We start from the raw sequence: 20,655 nt of genomic DNA, 5'->3' as shown, positions 1-20,655 counted from the left end.
TCTATTGTTCTTGATTCTCTGTTGATGAATGGGAGTAATTATGTGTGGCATACCAGCTTGTTTTATGGGAGTAAATAAGATGGCAGTTAAGAGACCTCTGCAGTCTGCTGGAACCTCTCTAACCCAGGACAGAGATGACCACCCTGGCTGTCATTACCTTCGCTGGTTGCCCCCAGGGTGGAATCTGAAGATTTGCTGAGTGCTTGTTTCATAGTCTCCTTGTGGCATTGCTGTAAGCCAGCCTAACAATAATGTATGGATGTACCACGTGGCAAGACGTTAAGGCCAACACTTGAGAGTGCAGAAACCTCAGTGTGGGTGTGGGTACAGTGACTGGACTCTTTTCCCTTGAACAAAATTCAAGTTAATTTGGTATCCATGTGGTATTGTGGATAACAGTAAAGTGTGTGTGCGTGTGCGTGTGTGTGCGTGTGCGTGTGTGTGTGTGACATCCTTCCATAACACATACTCTAGTACCTGGAATCTTTGTCCTAAAAACCCCTGCTGCTTCTAATTTCAATGCATAACATGAAGTTTGTCCCAACATGGCAGAATAACAGTATGTACAATGCGAAGTACAGACTGCACCCATTCTCTTATACTGTGGAGATTCACCCAAAACATATCCCAGTGGAGGAATGCTAATGTCTGCACACTATCTCTTCAAAATAGTATCAGGGCAACCAAGCCTCCTGTGGTTTAGGAAGTTGTATGTATGTATGTATGTGTGTGTGTGTGTGTGTGTGTGTGTGAGTGCATGCACGCGTGTGTTAGCAGAGAGCAGTGAAAACACCCAAATCACAGAGTCTGATGGATTGTCTCACAGAATAGAGGCTCCTTTGTTTGACTCTTTAGGGGGGAGAAGTCTGTCAGGTTTGAAATCTCTCTCTCTCTTTCTCTCTCTCTCTCTCTCTCTCTCTCTCTCTCTCTGTCTCTCTCTCCCTCTCTCTTTCTGTTGCCTGGCTCCCTGACTGTCTGCCTGCCCAGTTGGATTTAACAGAAGATCACCATGGTGACGGTGCTCCTGCCACACGTGCCTATAGATTGTGCTGGATAGGGGCTCAGCAAGAGCTGCGCTATTACCAGCTCTCTCTCTGTCTCTCCCTCTCTCTCTCTCTCTCCCTCCCTCTTTCTCTCTCTCTTTGTGAAAGAGAAAAGTGGGAATATTTAAGAGTTCATCATTTAGCTTTCACCCATCTACTGGCATCCACACATCAAAAGATACAACTATCAGTGCTGGATAATAACTGGATAAAACTTGGACCCCTGTGGAGCGTGAGCCTTACCATTACAGCTAATAAAGCCTGCAACAGTAAGCGAGCCATGAACTTCATAGTACACAGGTTCCCACAGCATAATCCAGAGATGCCAGGAATCTCTTTCAATGAGTTTGTCACTCTGAGCTACACCTTCAACGTGATCTGGTTTCAATGGACTAATTGGAGTGCTCGGTGTGTGAAATTTTCTTGCAAAGTCCTCAACTAGAAGATTTTCATGGAAGGGCAGCATTTAGGTCACAAAATATCACATTAGTATGTGAATGATAATTTAACAGTGAGGCAAAGTTCACATATACGTGTTCAGTGTGGTGTGCATTTGTGTATGTATCTTCCTGTCTACATAGATAACAGATAGAACCTTTTTTTTGTATAATCTGGGCTGACTAAGAGAATTCCATTCAGTAACAAGGGAACTGAAGCAAGTTCTCACAGTGTATGAAAACACTCTTGCATAGATTTACATATGGATAAGGACAAGGAGAAAAAGAAAAAAAAAAAAAATGAAATCTTGCAATAGCTCCTCCTCTTCAGTCACACACAATGCCTGCAGTCTTTTTATTCAACTGGCTCTTAATTGCGTGTGGAATTTTAATTGCTGAGCTTGGCGTGTGGTGAGTGAGTGTGTGTATGTGTGACATGCCCAAGGTCACACAGCGACAGTAGAGAGATTGTGGGAATCGGAGCCAAGACGCCCTGCATGGATGAATCATCCACTCCAGACACAGAGACAGACGGAAATTTGGAAACCACACGCCTATGGAGGGGGAAGAAACTGGTGCGCTCCTTGAGAGCAAGACAAAAAGGCAGATATCTATGGTGTTAAAACATAAAATTTCCCTTGTAGCTCTCATTATTCAGCTTTATTTTTAGTCAAGTCGAAACTGGGAAAGATGAGACTGATGTTTCTCTACATTAGACACCGGAGAACATGTTTATTAACGATCCAGTCAAGTGGACTGTGATCAGTTAACCCAGCAGAGGTTAACTGATCACAGTTAACCTCTGACCGGACTGACTGGACTGAGTCATCTTGTATCTCACGCTTTTATGTTGGGATGATCAAGTCTAACATAGTTTGGTACTTATTTAGTTTAGACTAAGAAATTAGAAATCGGATATTTACTGAAATCCTGCAGCTAGCTTGCTCACTATTCTAATGCCGTCATTTTTAGCTATGCTGATTACTTGGCTTTTATGAGGTAACCTGGCTGTCCAACTGCAGAGATGAAGCCGTTATCTGACTACTGACTGCTAAACTAAAAAAAACCAAAAAAAAAACAGATAAGTTCTAGGCATTTCAAATATTTTTCAACCATATAAATTCAAAATATCTATTTCTTGTTGTATCAATGTGCCAGTCACACCCATTGTGGGCCAGCACGCTCATTCATACACATGCACACGCACACGCACGCGCAGGCACACGCACGCGCACAAACAAATAAACAGACATTGGAGCTTTGATATGCTTTTCAGAAGCAGAGCATTCCTGTTGCTTTTCTTCTATACTCCACCTTCTTAATGAACCTATGAAGAGAGGTGTACATACTGTACCTCAGCACTGATTATTCTTAACTGTCAGTGTGTTTTTTCACTTTTATTTAAGCACAGTAGGGCCTCTGAGCACACTTGTTCTTTCTCAAGGTCACCGCGCTGGGTTGAGGGATTTGGAGACACAGGAGGAACCATTCAGTGACAATGCAGGAGTAACATAAGCATGGAGTCCATACCCACTAAGATACTGACAGTCAGGTCATCCAATCAGCCAAGATCAAATTCAAATACGGAAGTAAATGATGGTTTGTATTTTCAGGATAACGTCTGTATGATACGCTTGTTGAGTGTGTCTGGAGCATCTCAGTGCCTTTGGTCCTCTTTGATATGAAATTGAGTGGAATAAGTTCTATGTTTAATGACGGTGTCAGTGGAAATGCATTAATACTTGTCAGTGCACTGCCTGCCTGTTAACCACTGCAGTGTCCCCACATCTGTCTGGGACATCTCAGGGGCTTTGAGTCAACCCAAAACTCATTCACTCTGAAAGACAGACAGACAGAGGAAGAGAGAATCTCTCCATCCGTCTGCCTGTCTGACCGCGCGCTTGCAGACATCAGACCTGCAGGGACTGGCCCTTGATTTATTTAGAGGGCACAAAGATGGGGTGAGTGGCATTTTAATGTGCTTTTCAGATGTTTGGTCACAAGCACTATTGATCACCACGCTGAGGACTCCTCCCAGGAGAAAATCAGGGAGTCTAGTCTACTTGGCAGCCCTGGAATGAGTTCCATTGCTGCGGATCAGATTAATGAAACAACACCCTGGTTGGAGGGGTTGCCCAATTAAGTAATCCCAGAGTTCAGGGAGATTGAGCCTGCCAGTCAGTCAGTTCGGAGGCTGAGTGATGGATGCTGCACTGAGTAATTTTTGCTCGAGGTGCAGTGCGTGCTGACAGAGAAGACATTAGATTAGAAATGTGTGTGTGTGTGTGTGTGTGTGTGTGTGTGTGTGTGTGTGCACGTGTGTGTGTGTGTGCACGTGCATGTGTGTGTGTGTGTGTGTGTGTCTATGTGCGTGTGTATATTTGTGTGTACCGGCTTCTGTCTGAACAGAAACTACTTTGTGATTTTCCTTCTTATTCTCTTCATGGAAAAACAAAGTTTTCAACTGATATGTAAATGTTAGACATGCACAGTCATCCTCAGCAGATTTCTACTCCACAGTGGAGAGCTTTAGCATGCACCTCTCTAAAGGGAATTACTATGACCCCGGGCACCAGCCCTCAGTCTGTGCCTGTTTTCTTTGGAGATGTCCAAACAGCTCAACCGCTGATGTACTTCAGCCTGATTCATCCCAACTAATAGCATTTATTTGTTCATATTAGAGCCCGTTTTCAGCTGGGTGTGTGCATGTGTGTGTGTTTGTATGTGTGGTGTGTGTTTGTTTTGACTCACACAATGGAGACGCATCTCACAGCTGAATGCCGACCTAACTGAGAGTACACCGAAGGTATTAGTCCAAAAGACTGATCAGACAGCCAAAGACATCTTCACCAAAGTGCCCCCGCAATGCCCTTTCTAAAACTGAAATGTCCAGTCAGTTTTTAACTGTTTTGTAATTAGGCTGTATGGCTTTTAAACAGATACAACTGCCCGTGTGAGTGTTCTGTGGTTCACTGTGGTATATGGATGTATAGAAAAGTATCTCTGTGTGCTTACGTGGATGTAATGTAGTGGTTGATGAAAAATACTTCCAGAATGTTCCTTTTCTCTAAGTCTCTAATTTTACTAAAATATGTCACTGACTTTTAGCAAATCCATGCAATAATGTATTTTAAGAATATATTAGTTTGGAGTATCCGTCATACTAAAGCATTCTAAATCTATGTTATTGAAACCTCTGAACGAGAAACACAACAAATGTTTTGAGTAAACTGATTTGGGTTAGATGTCTGAAACCACCCTTGATTCTGAAAAAGTCGTGCCATTCAAGCCAACCCTTAAGGAATTACTTTTCAAGTACAAATATTTTCTCTAATTTCTCTCCCTGAAAAAAAATCTTAGCAAATAAACCTCAGTAAAAGCCTCTTGTTTTTCATCTGCTCTTAGTAGGAGAAAAAAATCTAGAGAAAGGAAGGCTTTCCCAGTTTTGTGACTGCAGATAGGCTACTGTTGAGCTTGTAATGTTCTGTAGTTCATCGTTTAATTCATCTATTCATCCCACTCATACATCCTCTCATTCTCTGAAACCTCTGAACCATAATTCTGCATTTATTGCCTGACTTAAAATTAGAAAAGAGACAAGGAACTTTTTGATTTACCTTAAATAACACCATCAGTCAATGAACCCAAGCAGTCTTAGTCCACCGTGTTTTACCCCTTGACATCTGTAAAAGAAGTCCTAATGATTCATCCTACCACAAAGCAGTAATGAGTGCAACTGGGAATTCTGAACAGTAAGCAAAAAAAAAAATGCTATGGCATACACTGATATACAAGAACTGCCAGCTTTACATCACTGCAAAAAAAAAAAAAAAGTCCTTGTGTATGTGGAAGCCTCCTTCTGCTCAGAGAACGAGAAAGGGACACAAAAGACAGACGACTGAGATTGAGCTGGCAGGGTGGTTGATAATTGGCTCTCATCTTTCTCTCTCTCCTTCTCCTGCAGTGTGTATGGCTGCCCACTGGCAAAGAAGAGAAAAGGCCAGGACAGACTGTCACTGGAGCCAGGCCTTAAGAGGAGACATTTTCTAAGCCACGTGGATAACCACTCTATGGACGAGTATTACGAGATGGATGAGGGTGAAGAGATGGATGTAAAAGAGGATGAGGATGAGGAGGAGGAAGAAGAGGAAGGAGGGGAGGAAGACGAGGGAGAGGAGGAAGAGGAGTATTCAGAAAACGAGGAGCAGGTGGAACAGGAGGACGGAGAGGTGGAAAATGGTGAGGAAGACTATGAAGATGAGGAAGAGGAAATAGAGCAGGATGATGAGGAGGTGGTAGAGGAGGTGGTGGAGGAAGAGGAGGAGGAGGAGGAAGAGGAAGAAGAGAAAGAGGAGGAGTATGAGAACACTCCCAGTCAGGACCAAGGTGAGAGGACCAATTTCTCTTAATTTGAGTTGTAGTACATTGCAATAGCAGTCGTACCTTCCTTAGTTTTCCTCTAAATGAAAAATCACACACACAGAATTGCACACACAATTTCATTCCATCACATTGTTCCTGTTTTTCTGCCACTGTGGGGTTGTGTGTTCATAATTCAGATTGACCAAGCATACCTTGGTGTTTTTCACTGAGCAACTCTTAGTATTTTAACTGTAACCTTATACAAATATATCTGGTTGATCTATCAGCAGTGAGCTTGTGATTTAGGAGAGCTGTTATTTGTGGGAGTGGTCATGTCTATGTGGAATCTGTGGGATGTTGGTCAGTAGCAGCAGTAGGCCCTTTCCTGTGTATGTGCATGCCTCATCTCTCTAAAACATCCTCAGCACTAGATACAGCAGGCCCCAGCTTCTTCCCCCAGCCTCTGTAACAATCTGATCCAACTCTATTCTCAAGTCCTGTCAGGTACAGAACCTCCAACCGGACTGCTGTTAACCCTGCTGGACGGACTTTGTTTTTCTTATTGTGAGCTTGTCTTAGTATGTCATCGGTCACGAGAAAGACAGCTGCTTGGACTTCCCTCAATCCTGAGACAAAATATATGTAATGCTCGTCAAGTATTACATTTTGCAATATAACAAATAACAAAAGTAATTGTGTATTGCACTTCAAGACCAGAGGACAGTTTAATGGATTTGTATCAAAACACATAAATGTATGTCATTGGTTCCTCTCGGAGGGAGTGAGAGAAAGAGGAAGTGAAAAACAGATTTTAATCTCTCAGATGTGGCTGCGGTGGTATTGTTATGATTCCTCTGTCTTCTCCATGGCACGCACATCATAGTAACGCTAATCCAGCCAATTCAGAGTCTCTGCCACCACCTCCCCACAATCTGTTCCACTTCCCAGGCGCCTTTGTGTACCTTGATTGCTCTTCAAATTGCTTTTTCTGTGGCATGTTTCAAGCAGAAGAAAAATTAAACCCTCAGCTTGGCACTTGTGATGGGTCTTACTCCTCAAAAAAAAAAAAAAAAAATTGTTACAAAAGATTTTTTTTGTTACAGAAGTCTTTTGGTCCAAAGTAGCCCTTTGCGTCCTGTCTGTATCTCTGGCTCTTCCGATAAACGTCTTGTGCAAATAACCATCCTGTCTTTTGAAGATATGCAGTTGTCACTAATGGTTTGATTAATTAACACCTCATCAGTGAAATTTACAGGTCAGCTATTTTTTATTCTTTGAATGAATCAAACTCATATTTATCATCTCAAAGCCCGTTTAAAAAAAAAAAAAAAAAAAAAAGTCCACCCCTCTGCAGTGTTGCAGGAGGTGTATGTAAGGCTGTTGACAGCAATGTGTTCCTGCCAGTTCAGGATGGAAACGTGGAGTGGCCAAGAGGGGTGGTGGCGGATGGGGGGTGGGGCAGTCACGGCTGTAATTGAGAGTCTAAAATTACGGATGAGAGTGAGGATCCAGAATCTTTTACAGCTCATCTCCATTAAGTTAAGCAATGACAAGAAATGACAAGATATTTCAAGGATCAGATAAAACAAATCGGATGAAACAGCCAATGGAAGTGGCAGACTGTCAACAAAAGTTTTTGTTTTTGTGTTTTTTTTTAAGGATAGCATCAGTGTTACACAATAATAAAATAGTAATAAAATTTTAACTCATGAGGGAAACAATTCTGTGAGTAGCAAAAGCTAAGAAAAGTTAGGGAGAGTGTTATATAATGCTTATAGGTATGAACCAATGAAGCTACTCCACCATTCCACAAGTTTATAATAAAACTTGAAGTTGTCATTATCTTTCCCCAACTGTAGACTTAATCATCAACACAATGACTTCAGCTTTTCAGAGTTATGAACTCAGAAGGTTGTCATCAAATATCTCACCTCAAAGACAGTGAGACCACATTACTTACCAATTACTCTAAGGAAGACAGATAAAGCTGATTTTCAAAACAAGAAGGTGAATTCTTAGAAACTCCAGTCTTTCACAGAAACTATGACACATGATAAAAGTATATCTGTGTGTTCTTTTCTGAAAGCAGACTGCACAGTAGTATATTATGTCTGTTGGACATACATTAAGTGGAGCTGCTGTTGTTTAAGTGCATTACCAAGCAGTACAGAAAGCTGCTTATCTGATTTTCAGTAGACAAACACAGCACCAAGATCCATTTTAATGGCAGAGAAAACAAGATAAAATTGAATTTGTTTTTCTTCTACAGAGGAGGAAGATCAGACGAATGATGACTTGGCCAAATCCGGTAGCCCAGTGGAGAAAGATGACAATAACAACGACGAATATGACAATTATGATGAACTGGTGGCCAAATCGCTCCTCAACTTGGGCAAGATTGCAGAGGACGCTGCCTACCGGGCCATGACGGAGTCAGAGATGAATAGTAACTCCTCCAACAGTGCTGAGGAGGAAGAAGAGGAGGAGGAAGAAGAGGAAGAAGAGGAAGAGGAGGAGGAAGAAGAAGATGATGACGAAGAGGAAGAGAATGAGGGAGGACCACGAAAAAATGAGCTGAGCGTGGATGTGGACAGTGATGTAGTGAGGGAGACAGTGGACTCTCTGAAGTTGCTAGCACAGGGTCATGGCGCAGTGCTCTCAGATAATCTGGACCAAAGGGCATACGAGGAGGAGGGGGTCGAAAACGGGGACATTGGTGCCCACGGTGGCTGCGGGAGAGGCAACAGTACAGACCCCAATTTCGGACAGGGAAAACCCACCATGAACGGACAGTCATTCGAGGAGAGGGACGAGGAGGTGTGTTTGAGCAGCTTGGAGTGTCTGAGGAACCAGTGCTTTGACCTAGCACGGAAACTGAGCGAGTCCCAGTCCACAGAGCGAACTGGGTACGCTGATCCGACTCAGAACCAAATGGGAGTATACGGAGGCTGCCAACAACAGCAGCAACCTAGTCCGGAGGAACGCCGCGTTCTGGAGCGGAACTACTCTGACATGGTAAACCTGATGAAACTGGAGGAGCAGCTCAGCCCACGCTCCAAAACTTTCTCCAGCTGCGCTAGGGAAAATGACGGGTATCAGGACCGTGACGAGGATACTACGTCTGTCACGTCCGATCGGTCTGAAGAGGTCTTTGACATGACGAAGGGCAACTTGTCCCTGCTGGAGAAAGCCATTGCACTGGAGTCCGAGCGGGCCAAAGCCATGAGAGACAAAATGGCCTCCGAGGCAGGCAGGAGGGATGGGATTAGGATGCATGAGGAGAATCACGGATTACGGCACAGCTGCGCAGAGGAACGTAAAGTTCGACTGCATCACGAAGGTATGAAGAAAGCGTACTACACTAAAGGTGAGTGAATTGGGGGGTTTTTTGTACCTAAATGAATTCAGCAAAACACCCCCCAATGTGGAGTTTTTGTGACGTTCATAATAAGTGACGTTGTAATGTTTTTTTTGTTTGTTTGTTTTAGATGCCACAAAATTCCACTCTGAATAGTTTCTGTCTCTTCAGCTTATGTGCATACTGACATAGTTCCTTCACCTAATCAGGCTCAACCACTTGGGAATGAGCAGGAGTATTAGTTGATGCAGGTGACAGATCAGTGGCTTAATGAGACACCACCATTACAACAGCAGCTCAATTGCTGCACTGTATAAAGCCTGCGTGAATCTGTCAAAAGAGAAACTCTCTCCATCTGTCTTGAAGATGTTACTTAGCGTTTGAGGACTATAACCATTTTGGGCGGTGTGGAGTTTTGAACAGTTTTGACCATTTAAAATGGACTGAGACTGTCTGAATTAAGATGGTTGTACAAAAGTACCATCAGCTGTGAAAATTAGGCAATACACAGTTAAGTCAGCAGTGAAACAGGATGTCCTTTACTCTTTTAAAAAAAACAAAAAAAAAAAACAAAAACAAAACAAACAAAAACGAACTAATAAGAACAGCATTTACATCTCTTAACAATAATTCATTATTGTTATGACACCAATTATTCAGTGACAGTACTTGAGGAAGACAGTTCTCCATACTTATTGTACTTATCATCATATTAGCAATATTCAGGCACTTAGGCGTGAAAAATTGCTAGCAAACTCGGGTAGATAGCCACTGGGATTTCCCCCTAAAACTGTAGTCTTGTTATTGGTACAACATGTACCTTACATACAGTCTTCTGTTCCAAATGCCTTCTGATTCTCCAGAAGTGTAACTCACACACAGACACCTCATTCTCAACTCAGGGCAAGTTATTCAGTCAGCCTGAACACTGGTCGCAGTGCTATGGTTATAGCAGTTTTTGTTGCTGAAATAAGCTGGTACAGCCCCATCAGACAGTACTCTTGTCAGACATACATCATGGTAATCTGTCCAGGTTAAGAGGACAGCAGGTCTCATCGCTGGGTTACAGTGTTAGCTGAAGCTGTCTTTACAGTAGCTCAGGGCTGACTCTGTGCTGTAGAGTACAGCCCTGACATTGGAGATGAATTAAAACATACTGTTCTTTGGCAATTCCTTATCGTAGAAACAGTCTCTGCTTCAAATGACTCTTACAGCTCTCTGTAATACATACCAAGATCGATCTATCTATCTATCTATCTATCTATCTATCTATCTATCTATCTATCTATCTATCTATCTATCTGTGTGTGTGTGTGTGTGTGTGTGTGTGTGTGTGTGTGTGTATTCATCTTATAGCAGTCAGTTAATTAGTTAGTCTGATAGGTAGTTAGTTAGGTAGTCAGATATGACTAGATATATGACTGGAGTTAGATGGATATATGCGATGGTTGTGATGGGGTAGACAATATAAAATGTAAGGTCTCTGAACAGAGAGGGTTGTGCTATAGTAGCATGATGTGCACACACACACACACACACACACACACACACACACACACACACACACACACACACAGAGCCGAAGACTCTCAGTCTTGGCACAGAGTATGAGTCAAAAATGCCAGCCCACACTAAAGGACATTAGGCTAGGATGCTGGGCAGACAGTATCTACGAGTAATGTCGGAATGATGAGGGATGGGAGGCCATTACTCCACGATAACATCTCTCCACTGCACAGATAAGAACAGGCAGAGCCTGTGTAAGGGGCTTTATGATTTTGAAAAGTGTAGAGCTCTGTCAGGTACAGAGGGAGGGCGTCTACAGAGAAGCAGTGAGGAGGAGATGGAAATTGAACGGTATCAGAATGACCGATAACGAACGGCAGAACCATGGAGCTGCACATTAATTATCCCCCGCTCTGCGTTATGGTAATGGGGTTATTTGCTATGCAAAGCCTGGCCTGTCCTGAGCCACAATCAATACCGACCACTTTCTAATATGTATTCCACACCACACACACGCCTTTCTCTCCATTCTTATGCCCTCTCACAGCCTGCTACAGCAAAAGGGGATTGGCGCCAGTGTGTGTGTGTGCGTGTGTGCGCGTGTGTGTGCATATATGTGTGTGTGTGTGTGTGTGTGTAAAAAAAATGTCTGTTAGTGTGCATAGGTTTGTGCAGCACACTGTGGGGACACTTCATGAATTCAAGTGGAGAATACTCTAGCAGGAGTGAGTAGTGGAAAGAGATGGAATTTCCGACTACTCAAATAGACATGTAGAACACTCCTAATCCTCTGGTATTCATCTACACTCAACGCAAACATGTGACAAACCAGGAAAGAGCAATCTTAGATACAAACAGAGAACAAAAAAACTGTAAAGAGCTCCATTCCAATAATGTTTGTAATTAATGCCTTTAGGGTTTTCAAATGATGCGTGAATGTCACATATATTCTTTGATTTTTAATATCTACAGCAAATAGGGTAATGTAGTGTAAATATAATCATAGGCTGTTCGTTCACGCAGACTCTCAACTCTCCTTTAGCACACCGTCTTTCCCTCTCTGTCTCTGTTTTTTTGCTTTCTCTCTATCTGTCTGGCTCTGAGATTATTCTGATACTGAGGTCATATAATGCCTGTTACCAAGTTACACCGTTGTTAAAACTTTAATCAGCCCGGTCTCTCACGATGCATTAGAACCTCAGAGAGTGATTCAGCTACATTTCTAATCAAATACACTGCAAATACACACCTATATCCTCCATCCTACTCATCCTGTATCCAGATAAAATGTACATAACACAGGGATACACACGGATTTGGGGCAAAATGTAAGGTGTTATGTAACTTAAACATGTATAAGACTTCGACTATTCATACTTGTTGCCGACTAATTCGGAGCTATTAATATGAAGAAAGAAGTCTAACCAAAACATTAACAAAATGATATGGTTCAGATGTGTGTCCAGGTGTGAAAACAGAGCCTTGAATTGGCATTCAGCTAGCACTTACATTCCCCAACAATGACCTTTTTTCTCCATAAGCTTTCTCATCAATATGAGTAGCCAGAGAGGGAGATGGAGTGGGAAAGGGGGAGAGAGCAAGACAGACAGAGAGAGAGAGCGAGAGAGAGAGAGAGAGAGAGAGAGAGAGAAGGACAAACGCATGCATGGCAATTCCTTTAGCTTTGGGTTGGCGATGATACCGGAGAAAGATGATCAGGGCCTGTGTGTGTGTGTGTGTGTGAGTGTGTAAGGGAAGGTAACATAGCGTGTTGGGGAGGAACACTGACAAGGAAGAAGTTGTTCCCTGCTGGGATAGGAATTATTATTATTGTTTTATTAGGTGTTTACACATAATGCACCCACATCCTCTGATGACTCCTCATACACCAGTCATAGATTTGACTAAATTTAATGTACACTCCATTAATTAAATGAGAGTTAAAGTATATTATCCACTGCATAAGTGTAATCATATTTAATTTAAAGATTCAGAGGAAATGTTGTTAGTTTGTTCACTATGTTAAAAACACGAGCTATTCAAAGCTGAGTCTCCAATCTCTATAACAAATTCTAAACCATCTTCAGTTCAGTTCCATTGCACGTTACTTCAAAACACTACTATGATGGAACTTCTGAGGTGATGCTCATATACATATGCAGCAGTCACAGATGCGCAAAGTATATCTAATGAAATCTCTCTCTCTCTCTCTCTCTCTCTCTCTCTCTCTCTCTCTCACTAGATTCGTCCCGCTCTGAAAAGAAAGAGAGTCGGTGTCCAACGCCAGGTTGTGATGGCACGGGTCATGTGACAGGGTTGTACCCTCACCATCGAAGCCTGTCTGGGTGTCCCCATAAAGACCGGGTACCCCCAGAAAGTAAGCCCCACAAAAGCTCATCAAACTCACTCAACATCTCAGGAGTGATATCTCTCTGTCTCTGTCTCCCCCTCTCTCTCTCTATCTCTCTCTCTCCCTTTGTCTCTTCTTTCTCTTCTTTTTTTTGTACATTTCAAGTGCTTGGTGTTTTGGAAGTGTTCATATTCGTGCAGTGTTTAAAGAATGAAAGCATTTACAATGGCATGATTTTTTCTTTTTTTTCTAAAATACCTTTGCATGCGTTTTAATAATTTCTATTCAATCCTTTGTTTACTACATGGTCGCTCACCCACGTCTGTGCTTCAGTAGTATACCATCAAATAAAAATCCCCACAAAAGATTTGTCATGAAAAATAGCAAACCTATGAAACACCTCTCAAGAGTACCAGTTGCGTTCTTGTGAGACCTTCAGGCAACACAGAGCCATGTCGTTTAGCAGAGCACAGCACCTCACTCCCAGGTGTCTTCACATTTTTGCCTTTTTTCTCTTTGAAAAGGAGCTTGTAAGTCTTTATTTTATTTGCTCGATTAAATTGGCATGAATAAATACTGATTACTGAAGCTTTAGTATTGTGAATAACCTTTGCTAACAATAAACGTTAGCCTCAAGTGGAGAGAAAGACAGAGAGAGAGAGAGAGAGTGAGAGAGAGAGAGAGAGAGAGAGAGAGAGAGAATGTCTCACTCTGTGTGTGTGTGTGTAAGTGTATCATCCTTATATTCATTCTCATTCACCTTGTACAGATCTTCCAGTCAATCATCTTTTACACGTTTCATTAAACCTGCAGAAAAGAAAAACAACGTTACAGTGTCAAATGATCCGGGCGGTAATCAAACCAACTGACAGATTTAACGACAGCCTAGAAAATTAGTTAATACAAAAGGCTAGATTATACAGAGCCCTTTGAACCAAGGCCTGATTGTTCAACCTTGGATGGTAAAGTTGAACCAAAGAGGATTTAGGGAGCACTGTAATCAGCTGTTATGGGAACGACTACTGCATGACACACATTTAGATTCACTTAGACTAGCGGCACTAAGACTCAGTTAGACTAGCAGTACTAAATTCACACCCAATAAAATCATAGCCTTACACACACAGACACACACAGTCACAAATAGATACTCATATAGTAAATACACAACTAAACTGGATATATACACACACACACACACAAATGCACACACACACACAATCACAAATAGATACTCATATAGTAAATATGCAACAAAACTGGATGCACACAGTCACAAATAGATTCTCATATAGTAAATACACAACTAAACTGGATGCACAGACACACACACACACACACACACACACACACACACTCAGTCACAAATAAATACTCGTATAGTAAATACACAACTAAACTGGATACACACACACACACACACACACACACACACACACACACAGTCGCAAATAGATACTAGTATAGTAAATACACGACTAAACTGGATGCACACACACAAACACACACACACACACACACACACACACATACACAGTCACAAATAGATACTCATATAGTAAATACACAACTAAACTGGATACACACACACACACACACACACACACACACACACACACAGTCGCAAATAGATACTCGTATAGTAAATTCGCAACTAAACTAGATGCACACACACACACACACACACACACAGAGTCACAAATAGATACTCATATAGTAAATACACAACTAAACTGGATGCACAGACACACACACACATGCACACACACACACACACACACACACACACACACACACACACACACACACACACACACACACACACACACACACACACAATCCTCTGCCCTTTTGCTTTTCCTGTGGTATGTGTTATGCTGCTAAAAGGTGCCCTGGTGTGAATGTGTGGAGTTATTGACAGGTCTCTGTTAAAAAATGCATTACCTGCCACGGAGCAGCCATGGCGTGAGTCTCCCCCCGTCAATGTGTGGTCAATACCCTGCCTGGAGAGGACCCTGATTCCCCCTACAGCAGGCTAAAACAAATCTGTCACACATTCAAAACCCTGTAGAGATGGCTGGCTCTCAAACTCTTCTTTTTAACACATTTGTCTTCCAGAGTGAACAATGCATTATTGATGCCATCGGGTCTTCATTTCATTTGCAATTTGCAATACACTTGGCTGATACAGGAGGACTATGCAGGGGAGTGATGGCAACATTAGGATGTCTTTCATTCTCTCCTTATTTTTTTTACACCTGCTTTATTTCTGTCTACATCTACAAATATGCAGGGACATATCTCTCTCATCCCTGTTTCTGTTCCACACTGATGCTGTTACAGTAAAAGATACAAATATATCCATCCAGTGACACTGGCTGACCTGCCTTTGTACTGTCTTTTCCCCATACTGTCCTAATGGACTGTTTGATTCCCAGTGCTTTCAGTATGTCATTTGAGGCAACAAGCCATAAGCCATGCTGTTACTTACAGTGTGACCCACCATCTCTCAGTCCGTGGGGACTGGAGTGGGGGAGGATATTCTTTCCAATTACAGCTTCCGTAAGGTAATGAATATGTAAACCAGAGAGAGAGAGAGAGAGAGAGAGAGAGAGAGAGAGAGAGAGAGAGAGAGAGAGAGAGAGAGAGAGAGAGAGAGATGCAAACGAAGGTGAGGGGGAGTAAAGAGGTGATAATGATAAAGATGAGGAGAAACCCTTTCCGTCTGCCACCCACTCCACTCGCCCACTTTCCTCTGGCCATAGTCTGGGTCCTCCACCCTCTTCCACCCTCATTAATCTAATTGGGAGTCGGTGTGGACTCCAGACCGTTGTTATGGCGATTGCTGGCGCATACATAGGCTTATAAAGGACCGTCTCTGGGCCAGTAACAATATACATTGCCTGGACTGGAGGGAGAGTGCCTTCTATTTGTCCTATCAAATTCTCCAATTTCTCATTTTCTCTAGAGTATGTGTGTTAAAAACAAACAAACAAACAAACAAACAAACAAACCTGATTAAGATGAGGAAACCTTGTATTTCAGTAAATCTAAAATTGTTTATGTATTTATAAAGCATATTTTGTAGGAAACTATATTTGAGAATTCGCATACACAGGAAAAAGCAAGAAACAAGAAACAAGAAAAAAAAAAAGAGGAAAAAAGAACCCATTACTTTATCATCACATCACCAGTACTGTTGGAGCTTCATACACGACTGCACTGGTTCCAAAGCCACGTACTTATAAGACTGCACTTCAAACCTTGCATTTGGTTGCAGTATTATGGAGCTTCTTAAGATTCACACATGAAGACAAGGCACAGAGCGTAGAGTGAACATATACTGTCCATCTGTGGTAAACCACAGTTATCGTGCTGTGTTTGGTTCATATGTTACTGTGTTTTGGGTTCTCCCTCCATCTTTGCATGCCTCTGCATGTTAATGTTGTGTCAATGCTTGGAAACATCACGGTAGTGCTTCTTCTGAATGAGGCTCTCAGATGCTTGATGGAGATGAACTAACTGTTCCTGTCTCTGATCCCTTCTCTTATCTGCTGCCAAGTTCTTGCAATGTATGAGAATGTTCTTAAGTGTCCTACGCCGGGCTGCTCCGGGCGCGGCCACGTTAATAGCAACAGGAATTCCCACAGAAGGTGAGCTCTTCCCAGTCTGGTCAGAGCATCTCCACTATCCAATGAATACCCACCACAGTTACTGGCTTTCCACTCTTTTCAGTTCTTTTTCTTTTTCTCTTTCTTTTTAAATCACAAATGGAGCCTTGTGTTTCCCTCCATTTTGGACTGTCACGTCCCTTATTTTGACACTCGCGTTTTTTCCCCTTTTTTTTAAAAAAGTGATTGCGTTTTTTTTTTTTTTTTTTCATGCAACTTTTGTGAATAGTCCTTTAACATAATGAACAAAACACCTCTTTTAAGCAGCATATGACATTTTGTTGTGAGACATTGACTTCTATCGGCGAAAAGTGAACTGTTCTGTATATTCCTTTAACGTTTGGTCTGATATGAAGCTGTCATAAAGTTGTTATGGGGGTGATCTCTGGTCACAGCACTGCCCTGTATTTACTGCGTCCTTACGTTCAGTCTTCCAACACAGTCATGCAATGCATCATATGTTAAAAACACATTTATTCAATACTTCAAAGTCAGCTGAATCACAATCCCAATTCAAATCTGCATGATCTCATCTCCTGTTCAAACCTGTGTGAATTAAATTAAATGCAGAAGTGCATTTTTCTTGAGTACTCATAAAATTGCATCTGCTCTGTTCACTGAGCATTACTATGGTAAATAAAAAATATTAAATATTATACAATAATATTTTTATATAAGCCACACTTAATAATCTGAGAGTTAGGATTTAGGAGTCAGTGTAAAAAAAAAAAAACATTTTCTAATCATTCTGTTCTTAACAGAATCACTGTCACTTTAATAGAGCGGAGGGTTGGTAAAATAAGGGGTGAGGTTAGCAGCCTTTTTCCCTGTTAGACACAGAGATATTCTGGGCGCCTGGCAATGAAGAGGTGTCACCCTCAGCAGCTGGTGTGGGGGCCAAAACTCAGCACAACCCATTAGCACCTAAATGACACCCAGGCAGGGAGTAGACTGGCACACCTGGCACCGCCTCTCTTCTCCACACCCACTACACACACACACACACACACACACACACAGTCAACTGGCAGGATGTCTATGGGCATTTTACACACACATGCACAGACAGACACCTCACAAACACACACACACGCATACACACACACACACACACACACACACACACGTACGCACACATAAACATACACATACACACACACACACACACACACACACACACCCTCCTCACACAGGCACTCTCACACATGCATTCACATATTTTTTCCATCAAGATGGCAGCATGTTTTACCTCTTTGACAAATATAGCACATATAGCATGAATAATGCACACACACACACACACACACACACACACACACCTACATACACACCCTTCTCACACAGTCACTCCCACATGTGCATTCACAAATTTTGAATGCTTCCTTTTTTCATCACAATGGCAGTGCATTATACCTCTTTGACAGATATTGAACATATAGCATGAATAATGCATACACACACACACAAACACACACCCACACACACATATATTGTATGCTAGAGTTTGACCAACTTCCATTATGACAAATGTTCAGATTATTGGCCAAACCCTGACATTAACCCTTAGCCTCAGCGTAAGCCCAAAATACTTTCACACATAATTTCACTATTAACAAAAATATCTTTCATAAAAAGCACCTATGCTATTTTTTGTTTTTATTTTTGTTTTGTTTTTTTGTTTGTTTGTTTGTTTTTCAGTCTTTTGGGGCTATGATTTTTGATTATTTTTTAGACCCCTCTTTGTCCCCAGTAGAATAGTGTGCTTTAAGTAAAATCTCCACCTACCTTAGCAAAAGTGCCCCCAGTAGAATAGTGTGCTTTAAGTAAAATCTCCACCTACCTTAGCAAAAGCAAGTACACACACGCCTCACTATCAGCCACAATTAGAGTAATAAAATTATATGTATATTTCAATGGGAATCACAGCCAGTAAAAGGAGTTGTAGTACACATACAAAATTAGAGAAAAATACACACCACCTAATATGTCTTGAGATTTGAATGTTAGTGTAAAAGTATTTCAATACAAGCCAGCCAATTATATATTTCAAAACAATAGTAGGGAGATACAACCTCATTTGGGAAGTAAAAGAGGTGAACTAAGCTGATTGAAATATATCAGCTTAGTGATTTTTAGCTCTGGTCACAGACCTGTCACTCATAAAGATGACTGAAAGACTGATGGTCCTGACAAGATTCTGTGGTTTCCTGCCTCGCTCACGAGATGGAAGAGAGAGACCATCTTGGCTGTAACCTCTCCATTTATAAGGCCAGCATACAGTGCCAGCATACAGCATACATGAATGCCTGACCAATGCCCCTCTTGGGTGTTTGTTTCACAGTCTCTCTGGATGCCCCATCGCTGCAGCAGAGAAGCTAGCCAAAGCCCAGGAGAAACACCAGACCTGCAACGGAACCAAGTCCAACCAAGCGTCCGATCGGGTCCTCAGGTAACTTACTGTTCATCACTCAATTGATCAGATCATGAACAACTGCATATGTTAGACAGTATTAAAGTGTATAACAGGAGGCAGTGAAATGACACCTCTGTTGTTTCTGTCCGTTGGTCATTCAAGCTTAACCTAAGCTCTAAAAACATCAAAATAAGCTTGAGAAAGGATTTTAAAACAAAGCCCCACAAAACCCTTCAGCCTGTATTAAGAATTTTGTTCCATATTTCACAAACACACATTAAATGAAAAGTTCAGCTGTGTTAACACAGAGGCTCATTTTGTCAATTGCCTCAATGTAATTAAGTTGTCAGTGCGATTTTTTCTGATAAGATATTTTAGCAGATCAGTATTTACAAAATATGTCAATACATGCCTTCTGCAGTTCATCTGTGCAGTCTAGTTTTACATTCAGTCTTAAAGGTCAATAGTTAAAGTTGCCACATTATTGCGCCTTCTCTGAGAGTGAATGAGAGTAATGACAAGATTATATATAATATATCGGAGACCCTGTGCTTTTTGTTTTTATTTTTTTTCTTACACACATTTGACATTTTAAAAAATGTTTATTTGAAAACAACGCAGCCACCACTGTTAATGGCAGGGTAAATCAATGCAGCTTGAGCACCTTTAGGCTGTTATGGAAAATTAGTGTTTTTGATAAAAGTAGAAAAATAAAAATTTAGTATTTGATCAAAGGACCATCTGATGTACCAAGAAGGTGTGTGGTGAGTGAGCCAATACATTCAAAAAAAGATTTGTTGCCTTGACGAAATGAATTAATATGACGAACTGTACTGGACGAACCACTGGATAAATGTTTTCAGACATGCATCCTTTGTTTTGCTTTTTGAAATAAGCTTTAAATCTTGTCTCCTTTCTCAGAATTTTTCTGACACAAAATTGCCAGACTTAAAACTTGTTTTTTTTTACTGATGGGACTCCCTGAGTTAGGTCATTTTTACTGGATTTGTTTTCTGAGAGTGATGCTTTCACAAAGGTTTGCATGAAAGGGAGTCTCAGAATGACAGGTTATGTGATTTGGTAAAACAGCTAAGTTTCTATGTGTTGCTTCTCACGTTTTTGAGTGGTAGAGTGTCTGTCAGTCAAAATAATGTCTCGTCAGTCAATATCCATGAAAGAAAGTGGCCTATTGTGTGTGTGTGTGTGTGTGTGTGTGTGTGTGTGTGTGTGTGTAAGTGTGGCAGGGGTAAAACAGCACTGGTACTGAGATGGTCCATATACCTATTTTTCACAAGGAAAATAATCACTTCTAGGTTTGATGCTGTTATGTACAGGAGAGTATTAGGGCCACCTTGACAGAAAAAATAATCATACTCAAAATTTTAAGATTAAAGTCGAAATTGTATTTCGAGAATAAAGTTGAAATTTTGAAAATAAAGTTGAAATTGGTTTTCAAGAATAAAGTCAAAATTGTATTTCAAGAATAAAGCTAAAAATTTCTAAAATAAAAGTGAA

The 20,655-nt window shown here is 41.4% G+C and overlaps 1 protein-coding gene across 1 annotated transcript in view; it reads left to right on the top strand.

Annotated features, from left to right (window-relative positions):
* myt1lb (myelin transcription factor 1-like, b) overlaps nucleotides 1-20,655 on the top strand; it is a 46,916-nt gene that overhangs the window by 8,441 nt on the left and 17,820 nt on the right. The window contains 6 exon segments of the mRNA XM_030771007.1: nucleotides 5,445-5,866; nucleotides 8,160-8,303; nucleotides 8,367-9,209; nucleotides 12,949-13,083; nucleotides 16,619-16,709; nucleotides 19,069-19,176. Of these exon segments, the coding sequence (XP_030626867.1) occupies nucleotides 5,445-5,866; nucleotides 8,160-8,303; nucleotides 8,367-9,209; nucleotides 12,949-13,083; nucleotides 16,619-16,709; nucleotides 19,069-19,176 (1,743 nt within the window).

This window comes from Chanos chanos, chromosome 1 (assembly GCF_902362185.1).
Source record: "Chanos chanos chromosome 1, fChaCha1.1, whole genome shotgun sequence".
Taxonomy (NCBI): Eukaryota; Metazoa; Chordata; class Actinopteri; order Gonorynchiformes; family Chanidae; genus Chanos; species Chanos chanos.
This window is presented reverse-complemented; position numbering and strand designations above follow the sequence as displayed.